Source organism: Leucoraja erinacea, unplaced genomic scaffold, assembly GCF_028641065.1.
Source record: "Leucoraja erinacea ecotype New England unplaced genomic scaffold, Leri_hhj_1 Leri_555S, whole genome shotgun sequence".
In the NCBI taxonomy this organism is placed as follows: domain Eukaryota; kingdom Metazoa; phylum Chordata; class Chondrichthyes; order Rajiformes; family Rajidae; genus Leucoraja; species Leucoraja erinaceus.
This window is the reverse complement of record NW_026576460.1, coordinates 1-26,297: the sequence shown is the minus strand read 5'-3', so window position 1 is coordinate 26,297 and position 26,297 is coordinate 1. Positions and strand designations below refer to the sequence as shown.

Here is a 26,297-nt window from a genome sequence, read left to right as displayed (position 1 = left end):
TTTCATTGTCTTCCTGCTTAGTATCACTGTTTGCATCTACTTGTTAGCTCCTTTTCCAGAGCCAACAATGGACCATTGTGGGCTCCACCATTCCTTTATCACCATTCCTGGCTTTGATTTGTTCTTTTCATCCCTCTAGTTTTTCTCTCCCGAGTCTCAGTCTGAAGAAGGGTTTCCAGCCAATATTTCATCTATTCCTTTTCTCTCGTGATGCTGGCTGATACACTGAGTTACTCCAACATTAGTCGTCTATCTGAGGTATATAATGATCATGAGGGGGATAGTTATGGCAGCTGCACAGTCTTTTACCTAAAGTAGGGGAATCAAGAACCAGAGGATATTGGTTGAAGATGAGAGGGAAATGATTTAGTAGGAAGCTGAGGGGCAACTTTTCCACAGAGGGTTGCGGGTATCTGGAGCCAGCTACGAGGAGGTGGTTGAGCAAGGTACGATATCAATATTTGGACAGGTACTGGGATAGGAAAGGTTTAGAAGAATATGGGCCTAATGCAGACAGGTTGGACTAGTGCAGATGGGGCACCTTGGTTGCCACGGTCAAGTTGGGCCGAAGGGCCTGTTTTTGTGCTGAATTACTCAGTGATTCTCTACGACTCCAAATGTGGAGAAGGAAAGATGTAGTAGTGCGCTTACATTTGAACATTACTATGTTCAGAAAATAGGCGAAGAACATGTTGAACCTAAAAGGAATGTAATAATGAAGGGAAAAAAGTACATTTGCTCGAGGAACTTAGCAGGTTAGGCAGCATCTCTGGGGAGAAATGGCCCAGCAACATGTCATATCAGGACCCTTCATCATAAATAGTGCATTTATCTCCACAGATGCTGCCTGAACTGCTGAGTTCCTCCAGCAATTTGATTTTTGCTCCAGATTCGAGCATAAAATTATAACATACAGTTCTGGTCGCCTCATTACCAGAAGGATGTGAAACCTTTGGGGAGGATGCACAAGAGCTTTTCCAGGGTGCTGCCAGGATTAGCAGGTATTAGTTTAAAAAAATGTTGAACAAGCTTGAATTGTCCAATTGTCCAAAAGGAGCAGGTTAGGCTGCATTGGGTGTATTGTGAGCAATTTTGGGCAAAATATCTGAGGATGTACATGCTGGCCCTGGAGAGGGGCCAGAGGAAGGTTACAAGAATAATCCCAGGAATGAGTGAGTTATCTTATGAGTCCATGTTTCAAATTAAACTTCCTTCATTGCAATTACAAAATGAGATAAACTTGCAGAGAGAGCGAGGCGTGGAGGCTCAAGGGTCTTTTTATGCTGGTCAGTAATCTTTGTTCAAAACACAATGTACTGGCACTCAAATACACCTGGACCATTTCCGACACTTCCCTACCATTCCTTGACCTCACTATCTCCATCACGGGTGATAGACCTCTGACTGACATCCACTATAAACCTACTGACTCCCATGGCTATCTGGACTACACTTCTTCCCACCCTGCTTCCTGTAATGACTCCATCCCCTACTCCCAATTCCTCCGTCTACGCCGCATCTGCTCCCAAGATGAGGTGTTCCACACCAGGGCATCTGAAATGTCCTCATCTTTCAGAAAATGGGGGTTCCCCCTCCTCCTCCCATAGATGAGGCTCGCACCAGGGTCTCTTCCATACCCCCAACACAACACTGCTCTCTCCCATCCCCCTCCCCCCCCCCCCCCCCCCCCCCCCCCCCCCCCGATAGATTATACAGAGATTAAATGTTTTGAGCACAGGATGATCTTCATGGAGGACAGAGGGCTTCATGGAGGACAGAGGGCATTTCCTCAGTGTGTAACGTTGCCCTGGAGGTTCTACTGTGGTCCACGTCATGACATCAATGCCACTGAGTTTGAGGCTCTTCAAGAAAGTTGACTTAATTGAAATGCTCTCTGGATCGTCATACCAGACCTGGTGGTAGGTTTTACCATCCTGTCGTAAAACCAGGGAGAGTTACACAGATAGAAGACAAGGTTAGGTCCACACAATGCTGAAAACGGTTCACCACATCTGTCTGGACGGCACATTCGTCAATACAGAACACGGAACAGTACAGCATAGAAACTGTAGACCCGATGCTGGTGTCTGAAGAACAATCTTGACCCGAAACATCACCTACCCATGTTCTCCAAAGATGCTGCCTGACCCACTGCGTACAAAACCTTTGGTCCCAGATGTTCAATTATGCACAATTTTCCTCATAAGTGGGACTTATTCAAATGGGTTTTTTTAATTCTGTATACTGAGTAGCCAATCATTCTCTTATCTATTGCAGGAGGGAAGTTTGTATTTACATAGCAAATAGGTGCAGGAGTAGGCCATTCAGCCCTTCGAACCAGCTTCTTTTTCTTAGGCCCGCTTCGGTCATGGCTGACAATGGGTGACTGCAGGGTGCTATTCCCTATGTGGAGGACGCCTGCACGTGACGTTATTTAATTAGGGGAGACTGGTGCACAACCACCCACAGCCCTTGACAGATCTGGGTCAGGATTCAATGGCATGGTGTCCAAAACGACCGGAGACCTTTCTCTGCTGCAGCCTTCATCCGCCTTCTTAGCCGTTGTGACGCTCCACTAAGGTCAGCCATCGTCCTCCGCCTGTTCCACCATTAAGGTCTTGGTTGGATTGCTCAACAGAGACCTCCACCTCGACCTTACCGCAATGGGTGGCCCTATCAGGAGCATAGCTCCAGACGGCATCGCTCTCAGGATCTCGGGTCCGCACTAGCTTCTCCACCACGACAAGGTGACATTCCACGGAGAAGTTCGAGCCACAATACACAATACACAATACAATTTATTTGTCACTTGAACCTCATAGAGGCTCAAATCAAATGTTGTTTCTACAGTCATGCACACATGAAAAAAAAGACCCAAGACACAACACAATTTACACAGACATCCATCACAGCGCATCTCCTCCTCGCTGTGATGGAAGGCAAAAAAACATATCTCTCCCCTGCACTCCCCATTCCTCTCCCGATGTCAGAGTCAAAGCCCCCGGTGGGCGATGGCAATTGTCCCATCGCCATTAAAGCCACGCCGGGCGATGCAAGGCCATGCTCGGGGTCTTGTTGTTGGAGCCCCCAGCAGGCTCTAGCAAAGTCCCACAGCCGTTGAAGCTGCGCCGGGCGATGATGTAAGGCCCCGCTCCAGGTACTCCTCGACCCCGCGAGTCGGGCGGGTGAAGTCGCCGTTGCAGAAGTCTCGAAAAGCGGTCTCCCAGCAGGGACCCGCGGGCTCCCGGTGTCACAGTCTGCCAGACCTGTGGTAAGCCTCCGAATCTCCGGGGGTCGGGTCACAGCAGAGCGCCACCACAGCTCCTCCCGCTCCGTTGCCATGCGGTGAGAACAGAGAGGTTGACAAGGAGTTTCTTCCCAGAGGCCATTCGGACTGTAAACGCCTATCTCACCAGGGACTACCTCTACTGAACGTTTTTCCTTCCATTATTTATTATGTAAAGGTATATGTGTGTTATGATTGTGTTTATAGTTTGTTTGGTTGTTTGGCTTTTTGCACAAAAGTCCGCGAGCATTGCCACTTTCATTTCACTGCACGTCTCATATGTGTATGTGACAAATAAACTTGACTTGACTTTGAGAATATTCATCCCCCATCTTTCCGACATCGTTTGTGCTAACATGTACTACAACTTCCGGCTGTTCACCTTCGCCCTTGAGGATTTTCTCTCCGTGACATCCTGGATCCTGGCATCTGGGAGGCAGCACACCATCCTCGAATCCCGTCTGTTGCCGCAGAAACCCCTGTCCATACCTCTCACAATGGAGTCTCCAACCACCACTGCGTCGCCTGACGTCAGCCTCCTTGGTTTTGGCTCAACAGCACTTTTTGCATCGCATAATCTATCCATACACAAAACTTAAAGTGATGTAGGAACTCAGCGGGTCTGGCAGCATCTGTGTAGGGAATGGACAGACCGCATTTCAGAGCAAAACTCTTGATTAGACCCAGATGGAGAAGGGTCCTGATCACAAAAGATTCCACCCACAGATGTTCCCTGACCAGCTCAGTTCCTCCGGCACTTTGTTTCCTTCAGATTGCCCCATCCGCACTTTCTTGCATAACCTATCCACATATCTTTGCAAATTCTGTTTGTTACTCACAGCTCACTTGGACATCAGTTTTGTGTTGTCAGCGGACATGAACATATATCCCTCTGTCTTTTGATTAAATTATAAGTAGTTGAATGCGCAGATCTAACGCTTGCTGGCTGACCTGAAAAATATATAATTTCTACTATTTGGTATATTTTAATTAATCCAGATGCTTCAGACGTTAGTCAAAAACAAGCAGGATTCATGGGACAGGTATAACCAGCTGAGATCAAGTGCATCCCTGGAGGAGTTTCGGGAACTAAAGGGCCTGTCCCACTATACGAATTTACCTATAAGCTCTCCCGAGTTTAAAAAAAATCAAACTCGTGGTAAGTACGTAGAATGAACGTAGTGGGTACGTCGGTGCTCGGGACGTCTCTTAGCGGCATGTAACCTTAACGGTAGGTACTCGGGAAACGCGGTAAGCTCATGAAGTTTTTTCAAAATATTGAAAAATGTCCACGAGAGCCCTGAGTACCTACGAGCGGCTATTACCGTAATTCTCCAAGTTCGAATCAGGGGAAACTCAGGAGAACTCTTGAATTACCTCGTACAGTGGGACAGGCCCTTGAGGAGTAAACTAAAAGCTGAAATCAGAAGGGCAAAATGGGGCCAGGAGAGAGCTCTGGCAGGTTGCATTAAGAACAATCCCAAAATAATTGATAAATGCATGGGGGAAAAGGATAACTAGAGAGAGAGTGGGACCTCTCAGGAATCAAAGTGGTCACCTCTGTGTGGAGCCACAGGAGATGGGCAAGCTCCTTAACAAGTATTTCTCCTCTGTATTTACTGAGGACAGTAGGATGGAGGGAATTGGAGCAGTCACTGGCAGTGTCTTGAGAGCAGTCAGGGTTACTGTCAAAGAAGTACTGAAGGTACTGTCGTGTTTGAAGGTAGACAAATTTCCAGTGCCTGATCTGATATATTCGAGGACATTGTGTAAAACGAGAGAGGAAATTGTGGGAGCCCTGGTTGAAATTTCCGAGTCGTCCTTAAATACAGGAGAGGTACTGGAAGACTGGAGAGTGGGAAATATTGTACCTCTTTTCAGGACGGGCTGCAGGGAAAATGCTGGGAACTATAGGTCGGTGAACTTAACATCTGTAGTTGGTAAGTTACTGGAGAGTATTCTGAGGGATAGGAGAAACAGGCATTTGGATGAGAAAGAGCTGATTTGAGATAGTCAGCATGGTTTTGTACGTGTGAGGTCGTGTCACTGAATGATTTTTTTGATGACGTGACCAAAAAGGTTGATGAGGGCAGAGCTGTAGACATTGTGTACATGGACTGCAAGTAATGCGTTCAACGAGGTTCCGCATGGTAGGCTGTTCTGGAAGATTAGATCGCATTGGATCCAAGGAGTGATAGCTGAATGGATAGCATATTGGCTTCATGGAAGGAAGCAGAGGGTAATGGTGGAGAGTTGCTTCTCAGACTGGAGAAGTGTGAAGTGTTGAATTTTGAGATGTCGAACAAGGGCACGACCTACACAGTAAATGGTAGGTCTCTGGGTTGTGTTGCAGAGCAGAGCGATCTAGGAGTACAGGTGCATGGTTCCACGAAAGTCGAGTAGCAAGTAGTTATGGTGGTCAAAACGGCTTTTGGCACTTTGGCCTTCATCAGTCAGAATATAGAGTATAGAAGTTGGGAGGTCATGTTGCAGTTGTATAAGACGTTGGTGAGTTCAGTTCTGGGCACCATATTATAGAAAATATATTGTCAAGCTTGAATGGGTTCAGAAAAGATTTACGAGGATATTGCCCAGGACTAGAAGGTGTGAGCTATAGGGAGAGGTTGAGTAGGCTAGGTCTCTATTCCATGGGGCGCAGGAGGATGAGGGGAGATCTTATAGATATACACAAAATAATGGGAGGAATAGATTGGGTAGAGTATCTTGCACAGAGTAGGGGAATCGAAGAACATAGGACGTAGGTTCAAAGTGAAGGGGAAAAGATTTAATAGGTTTCAGAGGGGTAACCTTTTCACACAAAGGGTAGTGGGTGTGTGGAATGAGTTGCCAGAGGAGATAGTTGAGGCTGGGACTGTCCCATAGTTTCAGAAACATTTAGACAGGTACATGGATAGGACAGGTTTGGAGGGATATGGACCAAGCACAGGCAGGTGGGACTAGTGTAGCTGGGACATTGCTGACCGATGTGGGCGAGTTTTGCCGAAGAGCCTGTTCCTACACTGTATCACTCTATGACTCTATGTTTATTGGTCATTGATAATTATTGCATCGGTCTATGTCGAGGGGTTGAAAAGCAAATCACAGCTTTGGGAAAAATGTTTCCCAATTGTGTGAGGGAAGGGGTTTAATGTAACAGGCGGTGCTGTGGATGAGAAGAGGAAATCTAGAAACAATGGATTGCAGATGTTGGTTTTAATACACAAAAGGACACAAAGTAATGGAGTAACAGGCAGCACCACTGGAGAATTTGGATAGGTGATGTTTCCAGTCGAGACCCTTCTTCAGTCTGAAACATCATAACATCCATTTTCTCCAGGGATGCTGCCTGACCCGCTGAGTTACTTTGTGTCACTTGGGCACTCTGTGTCCTTTCTAGGAGAAAAAATTATTGTTCCTACAAAGTTACATTTGATCGCGTGAACTTTACGTCAATATTTAATTGTTGCCACATGCGGAGAGAGAGTGAAAGATAGAAAGCCGTCAGAAGAGATATCCTCAGTGGGTTATCATAAATACACCACCAGTTGCTGCATTTCTGCCAGAGTTCAGGCAAAGAGGATGAGGTGGAATTTGGAATTGGCGCTGAGCTTGGCCATAAACACACTGTGCGTCCACATTTTAACCATTCGTTCCCTTGAATGTGGGTGTGATGATTTAGCTATGTGCAAACCCATCGCTGCAAGTCATGAAGTCCAAGTGGAGGTGAGTTATGAGGTTACTGAGTTTACATGTGGAAATTGTTGCATTTACCTTTCTGTCTCTTGAAATGTGACGGGCAGTATCTCTGGAATGGGAGGATTTGGTGAGCTTCTCCTGTCGCACTGGTCCTCTCACCTAATTCTGACTGTGAGTCAGGAAATTGCGATGCAGCTATATAGGACTTTGGTTGGACCACATGTGGAGTATTCTGTGTAGTTCTGGTTGCCCCCCATTAGCGGAAGGATGGGGAGCTTACCAGAATGCTAGCTGGATTAGGGATTGGACAGGCTTGGATTGTTTCCTCTGGAGCATCAGAGGTTGCAGGAAAAACCGATAGAAGCGTATAAAATTACGAGAGGCTGAGATTGGATATACAGTCAGAACATTTTTATCCTGGATGGAAATGTCAATGACTAGACACAGTTTATAGGTGAGAGGGACAAATTATAAAGGAAACTAGACTAAGTGCGACCCATTGTGTCCCATGTTCACATGGGAGGGCTGCCCACAATATTCCACATCTCCATCAATTCTAATATTGCTGGCCAGTGGGGAAGGTGGGGGGGGGGGGGGGTGCTTTCCGGTGCGCTAGTATGGGTGTTGTGTGCTGAAGAGACTGATTTCCAGAAGGCTAGTATGGACATTGAGGGCCGAATGGGTTCTAGGGCTGGCAGCTGAGTCACTCAGGCCTGGTGGGCTGGCAGCTGAGTCACTCAGGCCTGGTAGGCTGGCAGCTCAGTCACTCAGGCCTGGTGGGCTGGCAGCTCAGACACTGCCAGAAAGTCTGCCCAAAACAGGTAAGAGACTCTGTTAGAGAGAAGGGGGAGAGGGTGGAGAATCAGTTTTAGACATTTTTCATCTTTTTCTGCAGATCACAGCAATGAAGCAGGAAAGTCTATCCTGGCCTGGATCTCACAGGGAGCAAATGAAGGGAATGAGAAAAATACTGGGGTGGGGTTTAATACTTGCAGAGGGAAAACTTACTGATGGGCCGAAGGGGCTCCTGGGCTAGTACAGGCCTGATGGACCAAAGGGGCTCTTTAAAAAATAAAAATAAAAAGTGAAATCTTAGGCACTTTTTCTGGACTTTTCCTGTCCTGGCACGGGCCTTTTGGGCCAAAATGCACCTCCTGGGCTACTACAGGCATTTTGGGCAAAAGGGACTGGTTTATCGGCTAATTGGGGGCATCTGGGCCAAAATTAGTGCTTTCAGGCAGGCCAAACAATAGACAATGTAGACACTAGACAATAGGTGCAGGAGTAGGCCATTTGGCCCTTCGAGCCAGCACCGCCATTCAATGTGATCATGGCTGATCATCCCCAATCAGTACCCCGTTCCTGCCATCTCCCCATATCCCCCTGACTCCGCTATTTTAAGAGCCCTATCTAGCTCTCTCTTGAAAGCATCCAGCGAACCTGCCTCCACTGCCCTCTGAGGCAGAGAATTCCACAGACTCACCACTCTTTGTGAGAAAAAGTGTTTCCTCATCTCCTTTCTAAATGGCTTCCTCCTTATTCTTAAACTGTGGCACCTGGTTCTGGACAGGCAGTCGTCACAGTGAGGTATGTTGATTCCACTGTAGTGGATGTTTATGGTAAATTGTGTTGGTTGTTATTAAATCGTTGTTTTTGCAATGTTGATTCCACTGTAGTCGATGCTTATGTTAAATGGTTGTGTTAAATTAAATCGCTGTTTTTGCACAATAAATGCAGAGTTGATCTTAAGATTCTTGAGGGTTGTTTTAAAACAAGACAATATTTGTTAAATATATAAATATGTCAAAGTTTATTAACTATGGCGATAGATGTGGCCCTCCAACCACTCACAGACACGGGACCCGGCCCCTAGGCAGAACCGGGTTTCTGACCCCTGCTTTAAATAATGGTTTCATTTTAATTCTAGCTCTTTACCATTCATGGCGATGATGATAACTGGAATCAATATGATTGGTCGAAGATTACAACAATTGCAGTCAAGGATTATGCTGACATTGAAATATTCTGTGCTGCCCATGCAAGAAATGTTCGTGTTGTCTTGAATGGTAACGTATTTTACCACAGAAAACCAAATGAATATTTGAAAATTACTTTCAAAAGATCTAAGGGTCAATTAACAGAGGTGCTTTGGATGTGTATAAATTCTGGTAAAATTGAGCAAATCTTTTATTGATATCATTAGGTAGTGTTAATAATTCCCCTCTATCAGATTTAATCTTTAGAATTGCATGATCTTTTTCCTGCTTTTTCAGTTGGCGTGCTAAAAAATTATGGGGTTTATCCCCAAATTCGAAATGTTCTTGTTTTGTAATTTGGAATAGTCTTATAACTTTCTCTGACAATAATTTATTTAGTTTAAATTTCAGTATTAAAATTTTATTATGTTTCATGATATATTATGATCCATAGTTGGATCTTTAGCATTATCTATATCTAGTTGTCTGATTTGTTCTTCTAATTGTCTTTGTTCGTTCTTATTCTTTTTGTTTTGAAAGGCTTGATATGAGATAATGACTCCTCTAATAAATGCTTTGAAGGATTCCCATAGTAAGGTGGGCGATATATCTGGTGTATCGTTTGTCTCAAAAAATAGGTCCATCTGTTTTTTTAGATATATACTCCCTTGTGGGTCTTTTAGAATTTGCGAGTTAAACCTCCAGAACGATTTGTTCGTAGACATTTCTTCTAATTTTAAAACGGAAGTTAGCGGGGAGTGATCTGAAATCGTATTGGTGTGATATTTAGGGTTCATAGTATAAGTGATTAGTTTTGTATCCACTAGAAAATAATCTATACGTGAATATGTTTTGTGTACCATTGAATAAAACGAGTATTCCCTTCCAGTCGGATTCGCGATCCTCCAGACGTCTGCTATATTTGTATTTTTTATATATGTATTTAAGAGTTCACTAGTTTTAGATTTCATATTACCTCTTTGTTTTTACATCGATTTATCTAAGTACAGGTCTAAAACACAGTTGAAGTCTCCTCCAATTATAACATTTCGGTAGTTAAATTCTGCGATTGTATTCAGGATTTTATTGAAAAATTGAGGATTATCAAAATTGGGCGCATATATATTTACCAACGTGATTGACGTGGCATGAATCTCTCCTGTAACTATAAGATAGCTCCCTTCCTTATCTGATATAATGTTCTTTGATTTAAATGGTATTCCTTTGCGAATAATAATTGCGGTGCCTCTGGATTTCGAAGTATGTGAAGAGTGATATGTTTGGCCTATCCAATTCGCCCTCAATCTCATCTGATCTTGGTGTTTAAGATGCGTTTCTTGTAGAAAAGTAATGTCTGTGTTGTATGATTTCAACTGAGCTAGTATCTTGCCCCTTTTAATTGCTTCATTAATACCCCTTGTATTCCAGCTACAAAGTGTGATTCCTCCCATTTTCTTTTGTTTATCATCTTGCATTTTCGCTGATTTTAATACCCTTATTTATTATGGTGCATCCATACCTCAGGAGTCTGGATATTTGGGGGGCATTTATATTACTGACTTCCTTTGGTAGATCCCTTTTGCAATTGTCCTTGAAAAAAAAACACATAGTTGTGACATATTGTGATTTAAAAAAAATTGAACAAGTAAAATTACAGTGTCTGTGGTATTTGACACTGTAGTCAGTGTCCCACATGTCTGTGGGATTCAACATCTATTCGACTTCCGATGTTGATGCTATACATTAGCTCCGCTCCCTTTATTACTCTTAACCTAGGAGGGCGGTACCATTTCAAAATCAGTTATATTTCACCCAATTCCACTATATATATATTTCATAAGACTTATCAAATTATATATCTAACACTTTTATCTACTAATTATTTATAGTTAGTTATACCTTTGATAATAGTAAGCTGTCGACTGAAAGGGTTAACCAGAATCAGGCTCCTGGAACTATGCCAGGTGCCTGAGTCTCCTCCCTTCCCCACACGAAATACACAGCACTTAAACTTTCAATATTATCTACGTTAGTTCTAAAATTTGTTATTTATTATTTCTTTATCCCTGCTTAACGGTCTCGCTCTATATACGGGATGGTCATTTATAACGCATTATTACATTTTGCCCATTATATAGTTCAAGTTAGTTTCCATTTCTATTTCTATATTAGTATTGTTAATTATAGTTAATTCTCTATATTTTGTAAAACTATTTTAAGATCTTAAACCGCCATTTGTCCTTGTGATGTGTTCCACATTCGGCTCTCCTGTTCGTCTCTCCGTTGTTTATCAGTCTTTCCTTCATTTTGAACAAAGAATGTCCTTGAGTTAAATTCCAAAGCGTCCGAAGGAGATAAGGTGTCTAGACCAGCGCACGTGGAGATGCTCTTCCATTTTAAACTTTTTGAAAATGGTGTTTCTTCCCTTATCTTTGGGTGTTCTCTGTGAACTAATAAAAGGAAAGAATTTGTCCATACCGTCCCACTGCCTTCATTAATCCTCTATTTCTGCCAAATCTCTTGGGCATATTTATAAGATACGTCCGGATTAGTGAAAGATTTCTCTTTTCCCTCGCTAATAGACAATAATAAAGTTTCAGAATTCCTGGACAATTGTAACCTTCCAAAACTAGAATTGAAGGAACAAGATGAACTGGGAGCACAAATTACATCTAAGGAAATAGAGACACAATAAACACACTAAAGAATGGAAAAACACCAGGACCAGACGGATTCAGTCATGAATTTTATAAATGTTTTTACGATATAGTTACACCACGTTTACAGAAAATGTATACATATGCTTTTAAAGAAAAAATCTTACCTGAAACACTAGCCTTTCAGGTTAAATCTTACCTGAAACGATTACATTGATACTTAAAAAAAGATAAAGATATAGAAGAACCAGGCTCATATAGAGCTATTGCTTTGTTAAATACGGATCAAAAAATATTAGCGAAAACACTAGCTAGAAGACTAAGTAAATATGTTAGTAAATTAATAAACGAGGATCAAATGGGATCTATACCTAAGAGACACTCATTTAATAACATGAGACGTCTGCTTAACATAATGCATTCACACAAACCTCAAGAACAAGAGTTATCTATCATTTCATTGGATGCAGAAAAAGTGTTTGATCAAGTAGAATGGGATTATATGATTAAAGTATTGCAAAAATTTCAAATGTGAGAGAACTTCATTGCATGGATTAAATTATTATATAACAAACCTACGGCTAGAATATTAACTAATAATATACTATCTACGAAATTCCAATTATCAAGGGGCAATAGACAAGGATGTTCATTATCACCGCTGTTATTTGCTCTGGTAATTGAACCTTTAGCTGAAAAAAATCAGAACACACCCGGATATTTACGGTTATAATACAAAATATTCAAATAACATAATATCTTTATATGCAGACGATGTACATCACAAAACCGCAAATCAGTATACCAAACATATTAAATCTAATTGAGGACTATGGATCTTTCTCAGGATACAGAATTAACTGGAACAAAAGTGAAATTATGTCGATAAAACCGAAAGACTCAACACATCTCTTAAAATTCCCCTTTAAAATAGCCACAGAAAAATTCAAATATTTGGGAATTGAAATTACACAAACTATCACGCTATGTTTAACGTCAATTATAGTCCCTTACTTAAGAAACTAAATAATCTAATCAAATTCTGGAAAACACTCCCGATGTCTTTAATAGGTCGAATAAATGCTATAAAAATTATCTTTTTACCACAAATCCTATATTTATTTCAATCAATACCTATATATCTTCCAAAAAAGTTTTTCAAAAAATTGGACTCAGACATTACAAATTTTGTATGGGATTATAAATCCCACACAATACAAAGAACACACCTTAGTAAACCAAAAGAGATGGGTGGTCTAGCGCTCCCTAACTTTATGTAATATAATTGGGCAGTAAATATTAAAAATATGATTCACCTGCTGGACAACTCTGCCCAGCAGGTGGACTGGATTGTAATGGAGAGAGAGGACTGCTCTCCGTGTAATACAGGAGCGACTCTCCTCTCACCAATGAATCTGAATAATAAAAATTACAACAAAAATCCAATTATACATAGCACAATTAGAACTTGGAAACAAATAAAGCAGAATCTAAAATTAAGAAATCCATCTCTTTTAATGCCAATAGTCAATAATCCGTCGTTTAAACCTTCAATTATAGATAAATCATTTACACAATGGGAAAGAATGGGAATCAAAATGCTCGGAGACTTGTATGAATTTGGAAAATTATTATCATTTCAATAATTACAACTGAAATATAATTTGAGAAATAAATCAATATTTTAAATATCTTCAAAACCATGACTATCTGAAAAAATACACAAAAGACTATCAGAACATGCCTCCAGACTTACTGGATGAAGCAATGAAGACAAAGGCTGAATCAGCAAACCTAATATCATACTTATACAACACTATTTTAAATATAGAAATACCTACAACTGATGGTATTAGAAGAGACTGGGAACAAGAACTAGCTATAAAAATTTCAAACGAGAGCTGGGATAAATGCTCGATCAACGTACGACATACTCTAATTCAATTCAAAACATTACATAGACTATACTATTCATAAACCAAAATAAATAAACGTTTCCCCAATGTCTCACCCATTTGTGACAAATGCCAGTCTCAAGAAGTTACCATAGCGCACTCTTTTGTTTTTTGTATAATTTTGTATAATATATTCCAAAAATTCTGGAACGAAATATTTGAAATCTTCACAAAATTATTTAAAATAAAACTTGTACCAAAAGCAGAATGGATTATTTTTGGAATAACGGAAGGTAGCCCCGAACTAAACGTGTTTCGAAAGAACCTACTTAATTACGGGCTAATAATGGGAAAAAAGCTTATACTCAAATTCTGGAAAAATGCTCCTATACCAACAATAAAAATGTGGATTTCAAACATGTTCGAAACATTACACCTGGAAGAGATGAGACTCCTCCTAGCAGGCACTTCCAAAAGACGTGGTCTGCATTTATGGAACTACTACAAGCATAAGGTGCAATAGTAATTTAAAAAATAAATGGCGCTAGGATCTGGTAAGGGGGGGGGGGGGGGGGGTAAAAAATACGGTTGGTATATCCTTTTTTGCGGAGTTTTGTGTTATAATAGAGCGATTGTTTCTCTTTTTTTTTTTTTTTTCCAGGGTCTATTTCCTTTCTTTACTTCCTTCTCTAACTTCTTTTCTAAGGGGCTTTCTTTTCCCAACACTTTCCTGCACCTTCACGACTCTTTTTCACTTTCCTTACTTCTTTTATTTCTATCTTTCTTAAAGCTTAAAAAATGAAGTGGTACAACAAATGTAATAAGATATATGTGATGTGTATTACTGTACTTTATTGTACTTCTAATAAAAATATTAAAATTAAAATAAAAAAATTTAAAAAAATTAACAGAGGTGCAGAATTTGTGGGTAGCTCAGCAAGTTTTATTACTTAGACACAAGGGGCAACAGATGCTGGTTTACCAAAAAATCTCACAGTTGGCCAAAGTGTGTAAGAATGAACTGCAGATGAAGGTTTACACTAAACGCCACCTATTCCTTTTCTCCAGAGATGCTGCCTGACCCGCTGAGTTACTTCATCATTTTGTGTCTATTACAAAGAGCTGGAGTAACTCAATGGGTCAGGCAGCATCTCTGCAGAACATGGATATGGGTATATGATTGTCCTCCTGGACGATCTTATCTGTAGGCCTCGAGATGGCCAATCGTGGAGCCACATCTTTAGGCCCATCCAGGTCCATGGTTGGCCGAAAAGCCTGTTCCTGTGTTGTACTATTCTATGTTTTATGTACTGTGGTTGGCTGAAGTTTGTTAAATTATGGAAAGGAATAAGGAGTAATGAAAACTAAATGAATGTAGCTGCAGGAGAGATAATTTAATTGAGGAGTAGGACTGCCCATTGTCATTTCAGGCTGAAGGCAGGCAGACAGAAATATAATGTGGCAACTAATAGATTTGCTCAGTTATGATATCCCAATTGTGAGCACAAAACAGAGCAATTTCTACACAACACCAATCTTCCCTACAGAAACACTGTAACTGGCTTAGTATCTATAGAATGGTCTAAGTTGGTAAGTTGAAAAGGCTGCAAAAGAGATTCACCAGGATGTTACCTGGGTTTGCAGGCTTAAATTATTGGGACAGGCTGGATAGGCTGGGAGCGTAGGAGGCTGATTATAAACTTATTGAGCATAGGAAAGGTTTAGAAGGATAATAGACCAAGTTGGGTCCCATTCCCTCAACAAGCGGTTGCGGGAGGGTTGGCCTGCATCGTCACACGCACTAACCACCCCTCACGCAATAAAGCCCCCCCCCCCCCCCACACACACACTAACCCCCCCTAGATATTTTATTAATATTATTCATATGTTCCATTTACCCCGGCCCCCACCCTATCCACCCATGCATAGCTCCTAACTAATCAAGAGGAAGAGGGAGGGGAGTAGAGAGGGAGAGGGAGGGGGGGTAGAGTTTGAACGGTGGGGGGGCACGCGTCGTCACAAGGGAGGGCTGGTTCCCGAATGCAATACTCCACCACTAACTCGTAGGTCCCAATACTCACCACTCTCTAGAGGGAGGGGGCAGATATGGAGGGAGGGGCAGAGAGGGAGGGGTCGGGGGCAGAGAGAAGGGGATGGGGGCAGGGGGGGCAGAGATGGGAGTGCAGATACTGAGGGGGGGCAGAGACAGTGGTGGGGCTGAGAGGGAGGGGCGGCAGAGAGGGAGGGGAGCAGAGTGCGAGGGAGCAGAGAGGGGGAAGAGGCTGATCATCCAACTCAGTATCATGTGCCTGCCTTCTCTCCATGATCCCTTTAGCCACAAGGGCCACATCTAACTCCCTCTTAAAAATAGCCAATGAACAGGCCTCAACCACATTCTGTGGCAGAGAATTCCAGAGATTCACCACTCTCTGTGTGAAAAATGTTCCTCATCTCGGTCCTAAAAGATTTCCCCCTTATCCTAAAACAGTGACCCCTTGTTCTGGACTTCCCAACATCGGGAACAATCTTCCTGCATCTAGCCTGTCCAACCGCTTAAGAATTTTGTAAGTTTCTTTAAGATCCCTCCTCAATCTTCTATGAGTCTATCCAGTCTTTCTTCATATGAAAGTCCTAACATCCCAGAAATCAGTCTGGTGAACCTTCTCTGTACTCCCTCTATGGCAAGAATGTCTTTCCTCAGATTAGGACACCAAGACCCTGTACGACTGCAGTAGAACCTCCCTGCACCTATACTCAAATCCTTTTGCTATGAATGCTAACATACCATTCGCTTTCTTCACTGCCTGCTGCACCTGCATGACTACTTTTAATGACGTGTACCATGACACCCAGGTCTCATTGCATCTCCCCTTTTCCTAATTGCCACCATTCAGATAATAGTCTACTTTCCTGTTTTTGCTACCAAAGTAGATAACCTCACATTTATCCACATTATACTGCATCTGCCATGCATTTGCCCACTCACCCAGCCTATCCAATCACCTTGCAGCCTCCTAGCATCCTCCTCACAGCTAACACTGCCCCCCAGCTCCGTGTCATCCGCAAACTTGGAGATGTAAAAATGTAAATAGCTGGGGTCCCAGCACTGAGCCTTGGGGTACCCCACTAGTCACTGCCTGCCATTGTGAAAATTACCCGTTTACTCCTACCCTTTGCTTCCTGTCTGCCAGCCAGTTCTCTATCCACATCAATACTGAACCCCCAATACCGTGTGCTTTAAGTTTGTATACTAATCTCTTATGTGGGACCTTGTCGAAAGCCTTCTGAAAGTCCAGATATAACACATCCACTGGTTCTCCCGTATCCACTCTACTGATTACATCCTCGAAAAATTCTATAAGATTCGTCAGACATGATTTACCTTTCATAAATACATGCTGACTTTGTCCAATGATTTCACCACTTTCCAAATGTGCTGCTGTCCCATCTTTAATATCTGATTCTAGCAGTTTCCCCACTACCGATGTTAGACTAACTGGTCTGTAATTCCCAGTTTTCTCTCTCCCTCCCTTTTTAAAAAAGTAGGGTTACATTAGCTACCTTCCAATCCTCAGGATCCACTCCAGAATCTAAAGAGTTTTGAAAAATTATCACTAATGCATCCACTTTTTATGGGGCTACTTCCTTAAGTACTCTGGGATGCAGCCTATCTGGCCCTGGGGATTTATCGGTCTTTAATCCATTCAATTTACCTAACACCACTTCCCGGCTAACCTGGATTTCACTCAGTTCCTCCACCTCATTTGACCCCAGGTACCCTGCTATTTTCCGGCAGATTACTTATGTCTTCCTTAGTAAAGAAGGAACCAAAGTAGTTATTCAATTGGTCTGCCATGTCTTTGTTCCCCATGACCAATTCACCTGTTTCTGACTGCAAAGGACCTACATTTGTTTTACCTAATCTTTTTCTCTTCAGATTCAGATTCAGATTCAGATTCAAGTTTAATTGTCATTGTCAGTGTACAGTACAGAGACAACAAAATGCATTTAGCATCTCCCTTGAAGAGCGACATAGCAAACGATTTGAATTTTAAAAAAAAATAATAAGTGTCCGTGGGGGGGTGATTGGCAGTCACCAAGGTACGTTTGTTTAGTAGAGTGACAGCCGCTGGAAAGAAGCTGTTCCACGACCTGCTGGTTTGGCAACGGAGAGACCTGTAGCGCCTCCCGGATGGTAGGAGGGTAAACAGTCCATGGTTAGGGTGAGAGCAGTCCTTGGCGATGCTGAGCGCCCTCCGCAGACAGCGCTTGCTTTGGACAGACTCAATGGAGGGGAGCGTGGAACCGGTGATGCGTTGGGCAATTTTCACCACCCTCTTCACATATCTATAAAAACTTTTGTAGTCAGTTTTTATGTTCCCTGCCAGTTTTCTTTCATAATATATTTTCCCTTTCCTAATTAAACCCTGTGTCCTCCTCTGCTGGACTCTGAATTTCTCCCAGTCCTCTGGTAGGCTGCTTTTTCTGGCTAATTTGTATGCTTCATATTTTGTTTTGATACTATCCCTGATTTCCCTTGTTATGCATGGATACACTACCCTCCCTGATTTATTCTTTTGCCAAACTGGGATGAACAATTGTTGTAGTTCATCCATGCAGTCTTTAAATGCCTTCCATTGCATATCCACCGTCAACCCTTTAAGAATCAATTGCCAGTCTATCTTGGCTAATTCACGTCTCATACCCTCAAAGTTACCTTTCTTTAAGTTCAGGATCCTTGTTTCTGAATTAATAATGTCACTCTCCATCCTGATGAAGAACTCAACCATATTATGGTCACTCTTGCCCAAGGGGCCACGCACAACAAGACTGCTAACTAACCCTTCCTCATTATTCAATACCCAGTCTAGAATAGCCTGCTCTCTCGTTGGTTCCCCTACATGTTGGTTTAGAAAACTATCCCGCATACATTCCAAGAAATCCACTTCCTCTGCACCCTTTCCAATTTGATTCACCCAATCTATATGTAGATTGAAGTCACCCATTATAACTGTTTTACCTTTGTTGCACGCATTTCTAATTTCCTGTTTGATGCCATCCCCAACTCCACTACTACTGTTAGGTGGCCTGTACACTACTCCCACTAGCGTCCTCTGCCACTTAGTGTTTCACAGCTCTACCCATATCGATTCCACATCCTCCAAGCTAATGTCCTTCCCTTCTATTGCGTTAATCTCCTTTCTAATCAGCAACGCTACCCCACCTCCTTTTCCTTACTATCAATCCCTGAATATTGAATATCCCTGGATGTTCAGCTCCCAGCCTTGGTCACCCTGGAGCCATGTCTCCGTAATCCCAACTATATCTTAGTCATTAATAGCTATCTGCACATTCAACTCATCCACCTTATTACGAATGCTCCCTGCATTGAGACACAAAGCCTTCAGGCTTGTTTTTACAACACTCTTACCCCTTATACAATTATGTTGAAAAGTTGCCCTTTTTGATTTTTGCCCTGGATTTGTATTGGCCTCCACAGTTGTGTATGGTGATGAATTCCACAGATTCATCACTGTCTGATTAAAGAAATACCTCCTCATCTCCTTTTTATTCTGATTGGTGCCCTCTGGTCCTCTCGATTCTCCTATTATTGGAAACATCTACTCCACAACATTCTACCTTGGCCGCCATTATCCGGAAGGTTTCAATGATATCCTCCCCCCTTAATGAAAGATGTACCGAAAGGACTGCTTCAAAGCTGTTCAACTACATGGCTCTATGTTAATTCTGCAATAATTAATTTCCTAATGCTATCTAAACTATGTTTTTCTTAATCCTTCTCTAGAGGATTTCAAGCTGGACGTATTGAAAAACAAAGGTGAATGGAAAAACTGGATTCAATTGATGGGAGACTTTATACATTCAGTATTTATGGATGGAATCAATTTGAATCTGAAGGAAGCGCTTACACATGGATCTGATTATTACAACGATTTGACCCAGCTGATTTCTCAACTTATAGCCTATTTCCACCAAGAACTACCAGGATCTCAGGTAAAATAACCAATAATTCAAGCCTTAAATTCCAACATAATGGGAACACACTTTATTAAAAAAAAACAGACCTGTTGGTTCTTTGCAGTAGTTTCCTTTCAAGTCCATGGTCAAGAGTGTTTTATTGTCGTATGTCCCAATGAGATTCTTACTTGGAGCAGCACAATAGATATTGTGCCTGTGAGTTGGGGTCTATGCATGAATGGATAGGGCGGGGATGGGGTAAAAGGAGCGAATGAATATATTAATATAATATCATGGGGGGGTGGTTAGTGTGTGGGAAGGGATGATTAGTGTGTGCGTGAGGGGTGGTTAATGTGTGTGTGACACCACAGGCCACCCCCCCCCCCCCCCCCCCCCCACTGCACCCGCACGTTGAGGGGATGGGACCTGATGGGTCCCACTTGGTCTAGTATATACCAAAGATTATAGAGCAGTGCAAGATGTGCCACTCTGTGAAAAAAGCATAGTAGGACATGGGTATGACATGACGCCATTTTATTGAGCGGCAATTTACAATAATATTAATAAAATTTACAATAATATTAACTAAATATGTGAAGTGATCGATGCTATATAAAACAATGTTCCCTACAACATTGATTACCCCAAAGATGATAGAGCGGATCAATCTTTGGAACGGATTACACCAAAGATACTAGAGGAGCATTGCCCGCTGCCTCCCTCGGGAGCGCCGACCGTGGGCAGACGCTTGAGGCTTTCCCGCCGGCCGTCTTCATCTGGTATCGGGGGGACCTCGAATCAGTCCTGGATCAACTCAGGAGTGGAGGAAACGTCCTCTTCCCCCAAAGATACTAGAGGAGCCTCTAGTATCTTAGCTATTTCCTGCGACCTGATGTAAGAGCAGATTGTATAACTGTGGAGTCCGTCCCCGCTACCAAAGATGTCGTGTTTGGCATAAACAAATGGCGGCCGTGACGTTGCATTACGTACTACACGTCAGTCCATTGGATTTCGGAGGAGTGGCCTTTCTTGCTCTGCTCTATAATCTTTGTTATATACCTATTAAACTCTCATCTTGTCCTCTTCCGGTTTGCTTTGTTTTTAAATTTGCGCACAAACAGTACTCGATACCGCTACGATTTTTTGGCACGTTGCTCGCCATTCTCGTGTGCTGCAAGTGCATCAATTTTTATTCCAACCAGTGAAATATTGCAAAAGTTATTGGTCTGTTATTCGCCAGGATGATGACGCCCTTCCGGCACCCACTGGCAATCACCGGTGGCGAGAATAAAGCTGATTAAGCAGAGTGAGCAGAGTGTGGGCAGGGGCTGTGTTAGCGGGCGGGGGCTATGTTCGCGGGCGGAGGCTGTGTTCGCGAGCGATGGCGACGAGCACCACGACGAGCTGGCAGCGAATGTGTGCAGCCAGGGCTGGGAGCCATTGAGTACGACAGGTACCGGGGAAGGGAGCCGCTGTGTGAGTCCGGAGGCGGGTCTTGGAGGCAGTGAGTGCGGTCGGAGCCAGGGCCGGGTGCCGCTGAGCCCATACACCCCCTTCCCCAACCCCCCCCCCCTCACCTTAAATTTACAAAACCCCAATTTGATTTTTTTAAATGGCCTCCCTGTGCTTAACAATAGGATTGTAGCCCTGTTTGCAGCATTGTTGCTATCCAAGCACACAGAGTCCTGCTAGCTCTAGCAGGTGCAAATGCATTTTTCTTAAAGTCACAGTACACTGAAATATTTTTAGGTTAAAATAAGGGAGGGTGAATAAGGTGAAATGAGCAGTTCCTGCGCTGTTGGGGGCTATGGGTGAGTGGTTGAATATGTCATTGTGGGAATGGGTTGCATTGGCAGACCAGGCCTACCATGAGGGCTTTGGTGAGTGGTCAAATATTACGTTGGGAACCGGTGAGTGGTGGAATATTGAGTTGGGGAACGGGTTTTGTTGGGGCACCAGACATCCCGTGGGGGCTATGGGTGAGTAGTGGAATAGTGCGTTGGGGGAACAGGTTGCGTTGGGGGACCAGGCCTCCCATGTCACAGGAACCCCATGCGTCCCAGTTGGTCTAGTATATCCATCTATCTATATATATTAAACTCTGTGGCTGTGGTTGGCTGGCTGCTGCTGCTGGCTGTGTTTCAGCCTGACTTGTGGTTGCCAGCCTGTAGGTGCCAGCCTTTGATTCGTTGCTACGCCCAACACCAAAACCACAAAACGCCCAGAATTTTTTTCCATTTCAGTAGAGATTTCACTTTTCATTCCAAGTATCCACTCCTGATTAAATTTTGTCGTGTTTATGTACACATTTTTAATAAAATCCTTCTCCCACCCCACCCCCACTCACTCATTTTGTCGCCTCCTGCTGGCCAGCAACCCTAACGGCTGCTGGCGCCCGCAACTCGCCCCCAAGACGCCATTTAAAAACAGCCGCACTGCTGAATACTGAGCGGCCTGAGTGGGAGGACCACATCTCCCGTGGGGGCTACGGGTAGGGAACGGCTGCATTGGGGGGAGCAGACCCAAAGTGGTCTGCACTTGGTCTAGTATACTATTAAAAATCTTGTTTTGTTTCTATGTGTGTGTGTGAACACAAAATAAAGAGGAGCAAGAGAGGCACCAAAAAATAACTGAACTGAATAAATCTAACTATGGGTGAGTGGTAGAATATTGCGTTGGGGGAACAGGTTGCGTGGGGAGGAATGGGTACATCACAATGTAATATCATTTAGCAGCTAATCTGGGATCTTTAATCTAATTTTTTTTTAAAACAAGACTAGATGGTTTTTGCATGCCCAATAAGTTAGCTCAAGTATAATAACCACGCCTTAGTCTAATAACACTCTCCTCTATCTCTTGCTCTCTCCAGCACGGTGACAGACTGCGTGCAGTTAGTGCTGGATCATGTTTAATCTGTGTGTTTATTAAAGAGTTAAGTAAAGTTTACAAGTGTGTCAGATTCACTTCTTTACATTTTTGAAGGACGTTTTTCATTGCGGTGCGGTGGAACAGGTCAGAGTTTCATTTACAAAAAAAATGTGTTTGGGGTAAATGGGAAATGTCCCCATTTCACACCTCCACGTGTGGGTTTTCATTGAGAGGGGTGGAATAGAGGAGAGGTTTCATTTACGACAAAATATCCCAGATTTTTTTTTGAGAGGGATGATGGTGTGATTGGCTCCGGGGGGCGTCTGTCTGTGGGGAATGCAGACCACGCCCCCAAACGTGGGGTCGAGGATCGACGAGAAATTACACAAAAAACAGAGGATAGTAAGAGATGCAACAAGAACTGAACTGAATAAATCGCATTTTTAACGTTTAAATTGTTGTTATACTTTAAGAGTTATTCACCTTTTTAACTTTAATAAATCCCTTTTCCACTTGTCATGCCCGTCAGCCGTGCCTGCACAGTAATACTTTCTATGCCACAATGTGAACCGGTCATCCGCGCCTGCGTAGTTGATATTATTGGTGAGTGGTGGAATATTGCTTTGTGGGAACGGTTTACGTTGGGGGAACTGGTGAGAGGTGGAATATTGTGTTGGGGAACTGGGCCCAACGGGTCCCACTTGGTCTGGTATATCACTAAAACTGCCATTTATTTGTTTGTATATATGTGTGTGTGTGTTCCCAAAACTCCGCTAAAACTGCACAAGATAGCACTACAATTTTTAGCCCACCTTACTCACCATTGTCCTGTGATGTTCAGATTGAAGTTATATTTTAGAAGTTATTGACATTTAAAACTTAAATTAACTTGAAACAGCGCCACCACTTGCCGGCCTAGCCCACGGAGGCCCGTGAGCAGTGGCAAAATTGAAAATGATGCTGGTGACACAGCAGGGACGGAAAATGACACTGTCTCCCCTCACGTGAGCAGTGGGCCCTGTACTCACGTGGTGCGCAGTTGGGGCCTTTGGCGGATTTTCAGATCTGCATCTCTTGCATCCACTCTGTATTTATTAAAGCCTCTTCATAACTCATTATTGAAAAGGGGAGTTCATATAAAAGAAACATAATGATGGTGGGAGCCAATGTAAATAACAAGATTTAAATAGGTTTCTTATTACTCTTGGTCTCTTTAGATATCCTTTAATGTGCCGTGGACTCCGAAATGCAAGAGTAAAAGATGCTTTGATTTTTTGGCGATCTCACACATGAGTGACTTGTTCTTTGTTGAATCCTTTAACATTCCCAAACGATATGCGGGAAGGTTGTGTTGCAAACAACAAGCTCCTCCTACCACAATGTGTTAACAGGTATGTTAGACAACACATAATTGGCCGCGTATCACTGAAATAACTGGGACCCAAACTCACCAATCTGTCCTTTCAGGTTCTCACCGACTACATCAAACTGGGCGTTGACTCCAGGAAGCTTGTGATGGGCGTTCCATGGTCTGGTTATGACTACACTTGCAAGCGTTTTTCTGAGGTTTAGTATTGGTTTTGTCTTTCCTCAACATTCTCAATGACATTTTGCTTCTTATTTGATTGTGGCTACGTAAACGGTCTGTTGATTACTTTCTGGAGAAGGGATTGGTGGTTTTGTCTGTCCTCACCCACTTTCAATGAGAATTTGCTCCTTAATTAAATTAGGCCATGTAAACAGTGTGGAAACAGGGCTTTTGGTCCAACATGCCCACACTGACCAACATGTGCCAGCTACACGTCCCATCTGCCTGTGTCTGGCCCATATCCCTCCAAACCTGTCCTATCCATGTACCTTTCTAACTGTTTTCTTAAATGTAGGGATAGGCCCTGCCACAACTACCTCTCTGGCAGCTCGTTCTATACACCCACCACCATTTGTGTGAAAACATTACCCCTCAAATTCCTATTACATCTTTTTCCCCTTCATCTATGCGCTTTGGTCCTCGATTCGCCTATTATGAGCAATCTACCATCTTGACCACCTTGTCTACCTGCGATTCTACCTTCAATGAACTATGCCCCTATCTTCCAGACCCCCCCGCTCTACAACACACTCCACAGAATCCTACCATTCACTGTGTAGGTAAATGCTAAACTTCCCAAAATGCAACACTTCACATTTCTCTGTATTAAATTCCATCAACCCTGCCCACTTGCCAAACCGATCAAGATCCTGCTGCGATTTTTCACAACAATCTTCACGATCTGCAAAACCACTTTTGTATCATCTGCAAATTTGCTAATCTTGCCATGTATGTTCTCATCCAAATCATTTATGTACATGATTAACCATAACGGGCCAAGCACCGAACCCTGAGGCACACCATTGGTCATAGATTAGATTAGATTAGATTAGATTAGATTAGATAGATTAGATTAGATTCGTTTATTGTCATTCAGACCTTTCGGTCTGAACGGAATTTTGTTTCCTGCAGTCATACATATAATTTAAAAAATGACAAAACACACAATCAACACAAATTTAAAATCCACCACAGTGAGTTCACACCAAACACCTCCTCACTGTGGTGGAAGGCAAAACTTAAAGTCTCTGTCGCTTCCCTCTTTGTTCTCCCTCTGCGCCGAGGCGACGGTTCAAACTCAGCGGGTGGTCGCTGCCTCCGCCACAGCTCCGAGGCCGAGTCGGGTCTCCGCTGCCGCTACCTCCGCCCCCCACAGCTTCGGCGCAGAGTCGGTGTCTCCGCTACCGCTGCTGCCGCTGTTGTGCAGCCGCTGCCACAGCTCCCGGACGAGAGCAGGGGTCACCACTGCCCGCCGCCCCACCCCGCCCCCGCCACAGCTTCGGGGCCGAGTCAGTGTCCGCCCCGCCTCTGCCACAGCTTCGGGGCCGAAGTGGGTCTCCGCTAACCCGCTGCTGCTGCCTCTGCCGCCCCGCCGCCACAGCTCCAAGACCAAGTCGGGTCTCCGCTGCTGCTGTCCGCCCGGCCACACCGCTTCCAGGGCCGAGTCGGGTCTTCCTGCTGCCGCTACCTCCGCCACAGCTTCGGCGCCTGAGTCGGTGGTCTCCGCTACCCCCGCTGCTTGCCGGCTGCTGCAGCCACTGCCATTGCCGCCACAACAGCTCCAGGGCTGAGCGGGGTCACCACTGCCGCAGCCCCCCCCGCCACAGACTTCAGGTCCGAGCGTCAGGGTGTCGTCCGCCTCCGCCACAGCTTCGGGGCGCGAGTCGGGTCTCCCGCTACCGCTGCTGCTGCTGCCGCCGCCACAGCTCTGGGGCCGAGTCGGGTCTCCCCTGCCGCTGCTGCTGCCGCCGCCACAGCTCCAGGGCCGCCGAGGTCGGTCTCCGCGACTGCTGCTGCTGCTGCCGCCGCTACAGCTTTCGTTGCCGACAGGTCGGGTGTCCGCTGCCCGCCTGCTTTCTTTTTTGCTTGAGCTGCAGCCCCCGGGCCGATTCGGCTCTCAGCCGCCGCTGCTGCCCCGCCGCCCGCTAAAAGCTCGGGGCCGCAGTAGGGTCTCTACTGCCGTGCTGCTGCGACGCCGCCGCCGATACAGCGTCGGTGCAGAGTTGGGTCTCGCCGGCTGCTGCCGTTGCTGAACGCTCTGATGCCGCCCCACTCCCGACCATTAGGCCTCGGCGCCAGACGGAGACGGGGCACGGGACTCCGGGAACCGAAGCCGCGCACTCGCATCTCCCCGGACCGACCCACAAGCATGTTCTTCCCACTTCCACCCTTACGCGGCAGTGCAAGCTAACTCTCCAACCATTAGAGTGCAGCAAGGGTGATCCACACACCCACCCCCCTTTCGCTCTTGTCATCCCCTCTCCCTCTTTGTTCCAACTTACCCCTTCCAAGATAATAGAGCTGCTACACCGGCCTCCGTCGGGACCTGCAGACTAAAGCTGTCACGTCGAA

At 44.1% G+C, this 26,297-nt stretch overlaps 1 protein-coding gene across 1 annotated transcript; it reads left to right on the top strand.

Moving 5' to 3' along the window:
* The first annotated feature begins 5,154 nt into the window (after positions 1-5,154).
* On the top strand, positions 5,155-25,874 carry LOC129694143 (di-N-acetylchitobiase-like). Its single transcript, XM_055630861.1, has 5 exons — positions 5,155-7,009; positions 8,910-9,048; positions 19,317-19,525; positions 23,575-23,702; positions 25,823-25,874. The coding sequence occupies exons 1-5, from the start codon at positions 6,866-6,868 to the stop codon at positions 25,872-25,874; spliced, it is 672 nt and encodes a 223-aa protein (XP_055486836.1). The 5' UTR covers positions 5,155-6,865.
* The last annotated feature ends 423 nt before the right edge of the window (positions 25,875-26,297 follow it).

What these genes read in the sequence shown, in the direction of transcription:
- LOC129694143 (XM_055630861.1), top strand. Translation starts at nt 6,866, where the DNA reads ATGAGGTGGAATTTGGAATTGGCGCTGAGCTTGGCCATAAACACACTG. An exon ending in GTCATGAAGTCCAAGTGGAG is followed by an intron (nt 7,010 to 8,909) that starts GTGAGTTATGAG and finishes TTTTAATTCTAG; the next exon opens with CTCTTTACCATTCATGGCGA. An exon ending in TGTTCGTGTTGTCTTGAATG is followed by an intron (nt 9,049 to 19,316) that starts GTAACGTATTTT and finishes ATCCTTCTCTAG; the next exon opens with AGGATTTCAAGCTGGACGTA.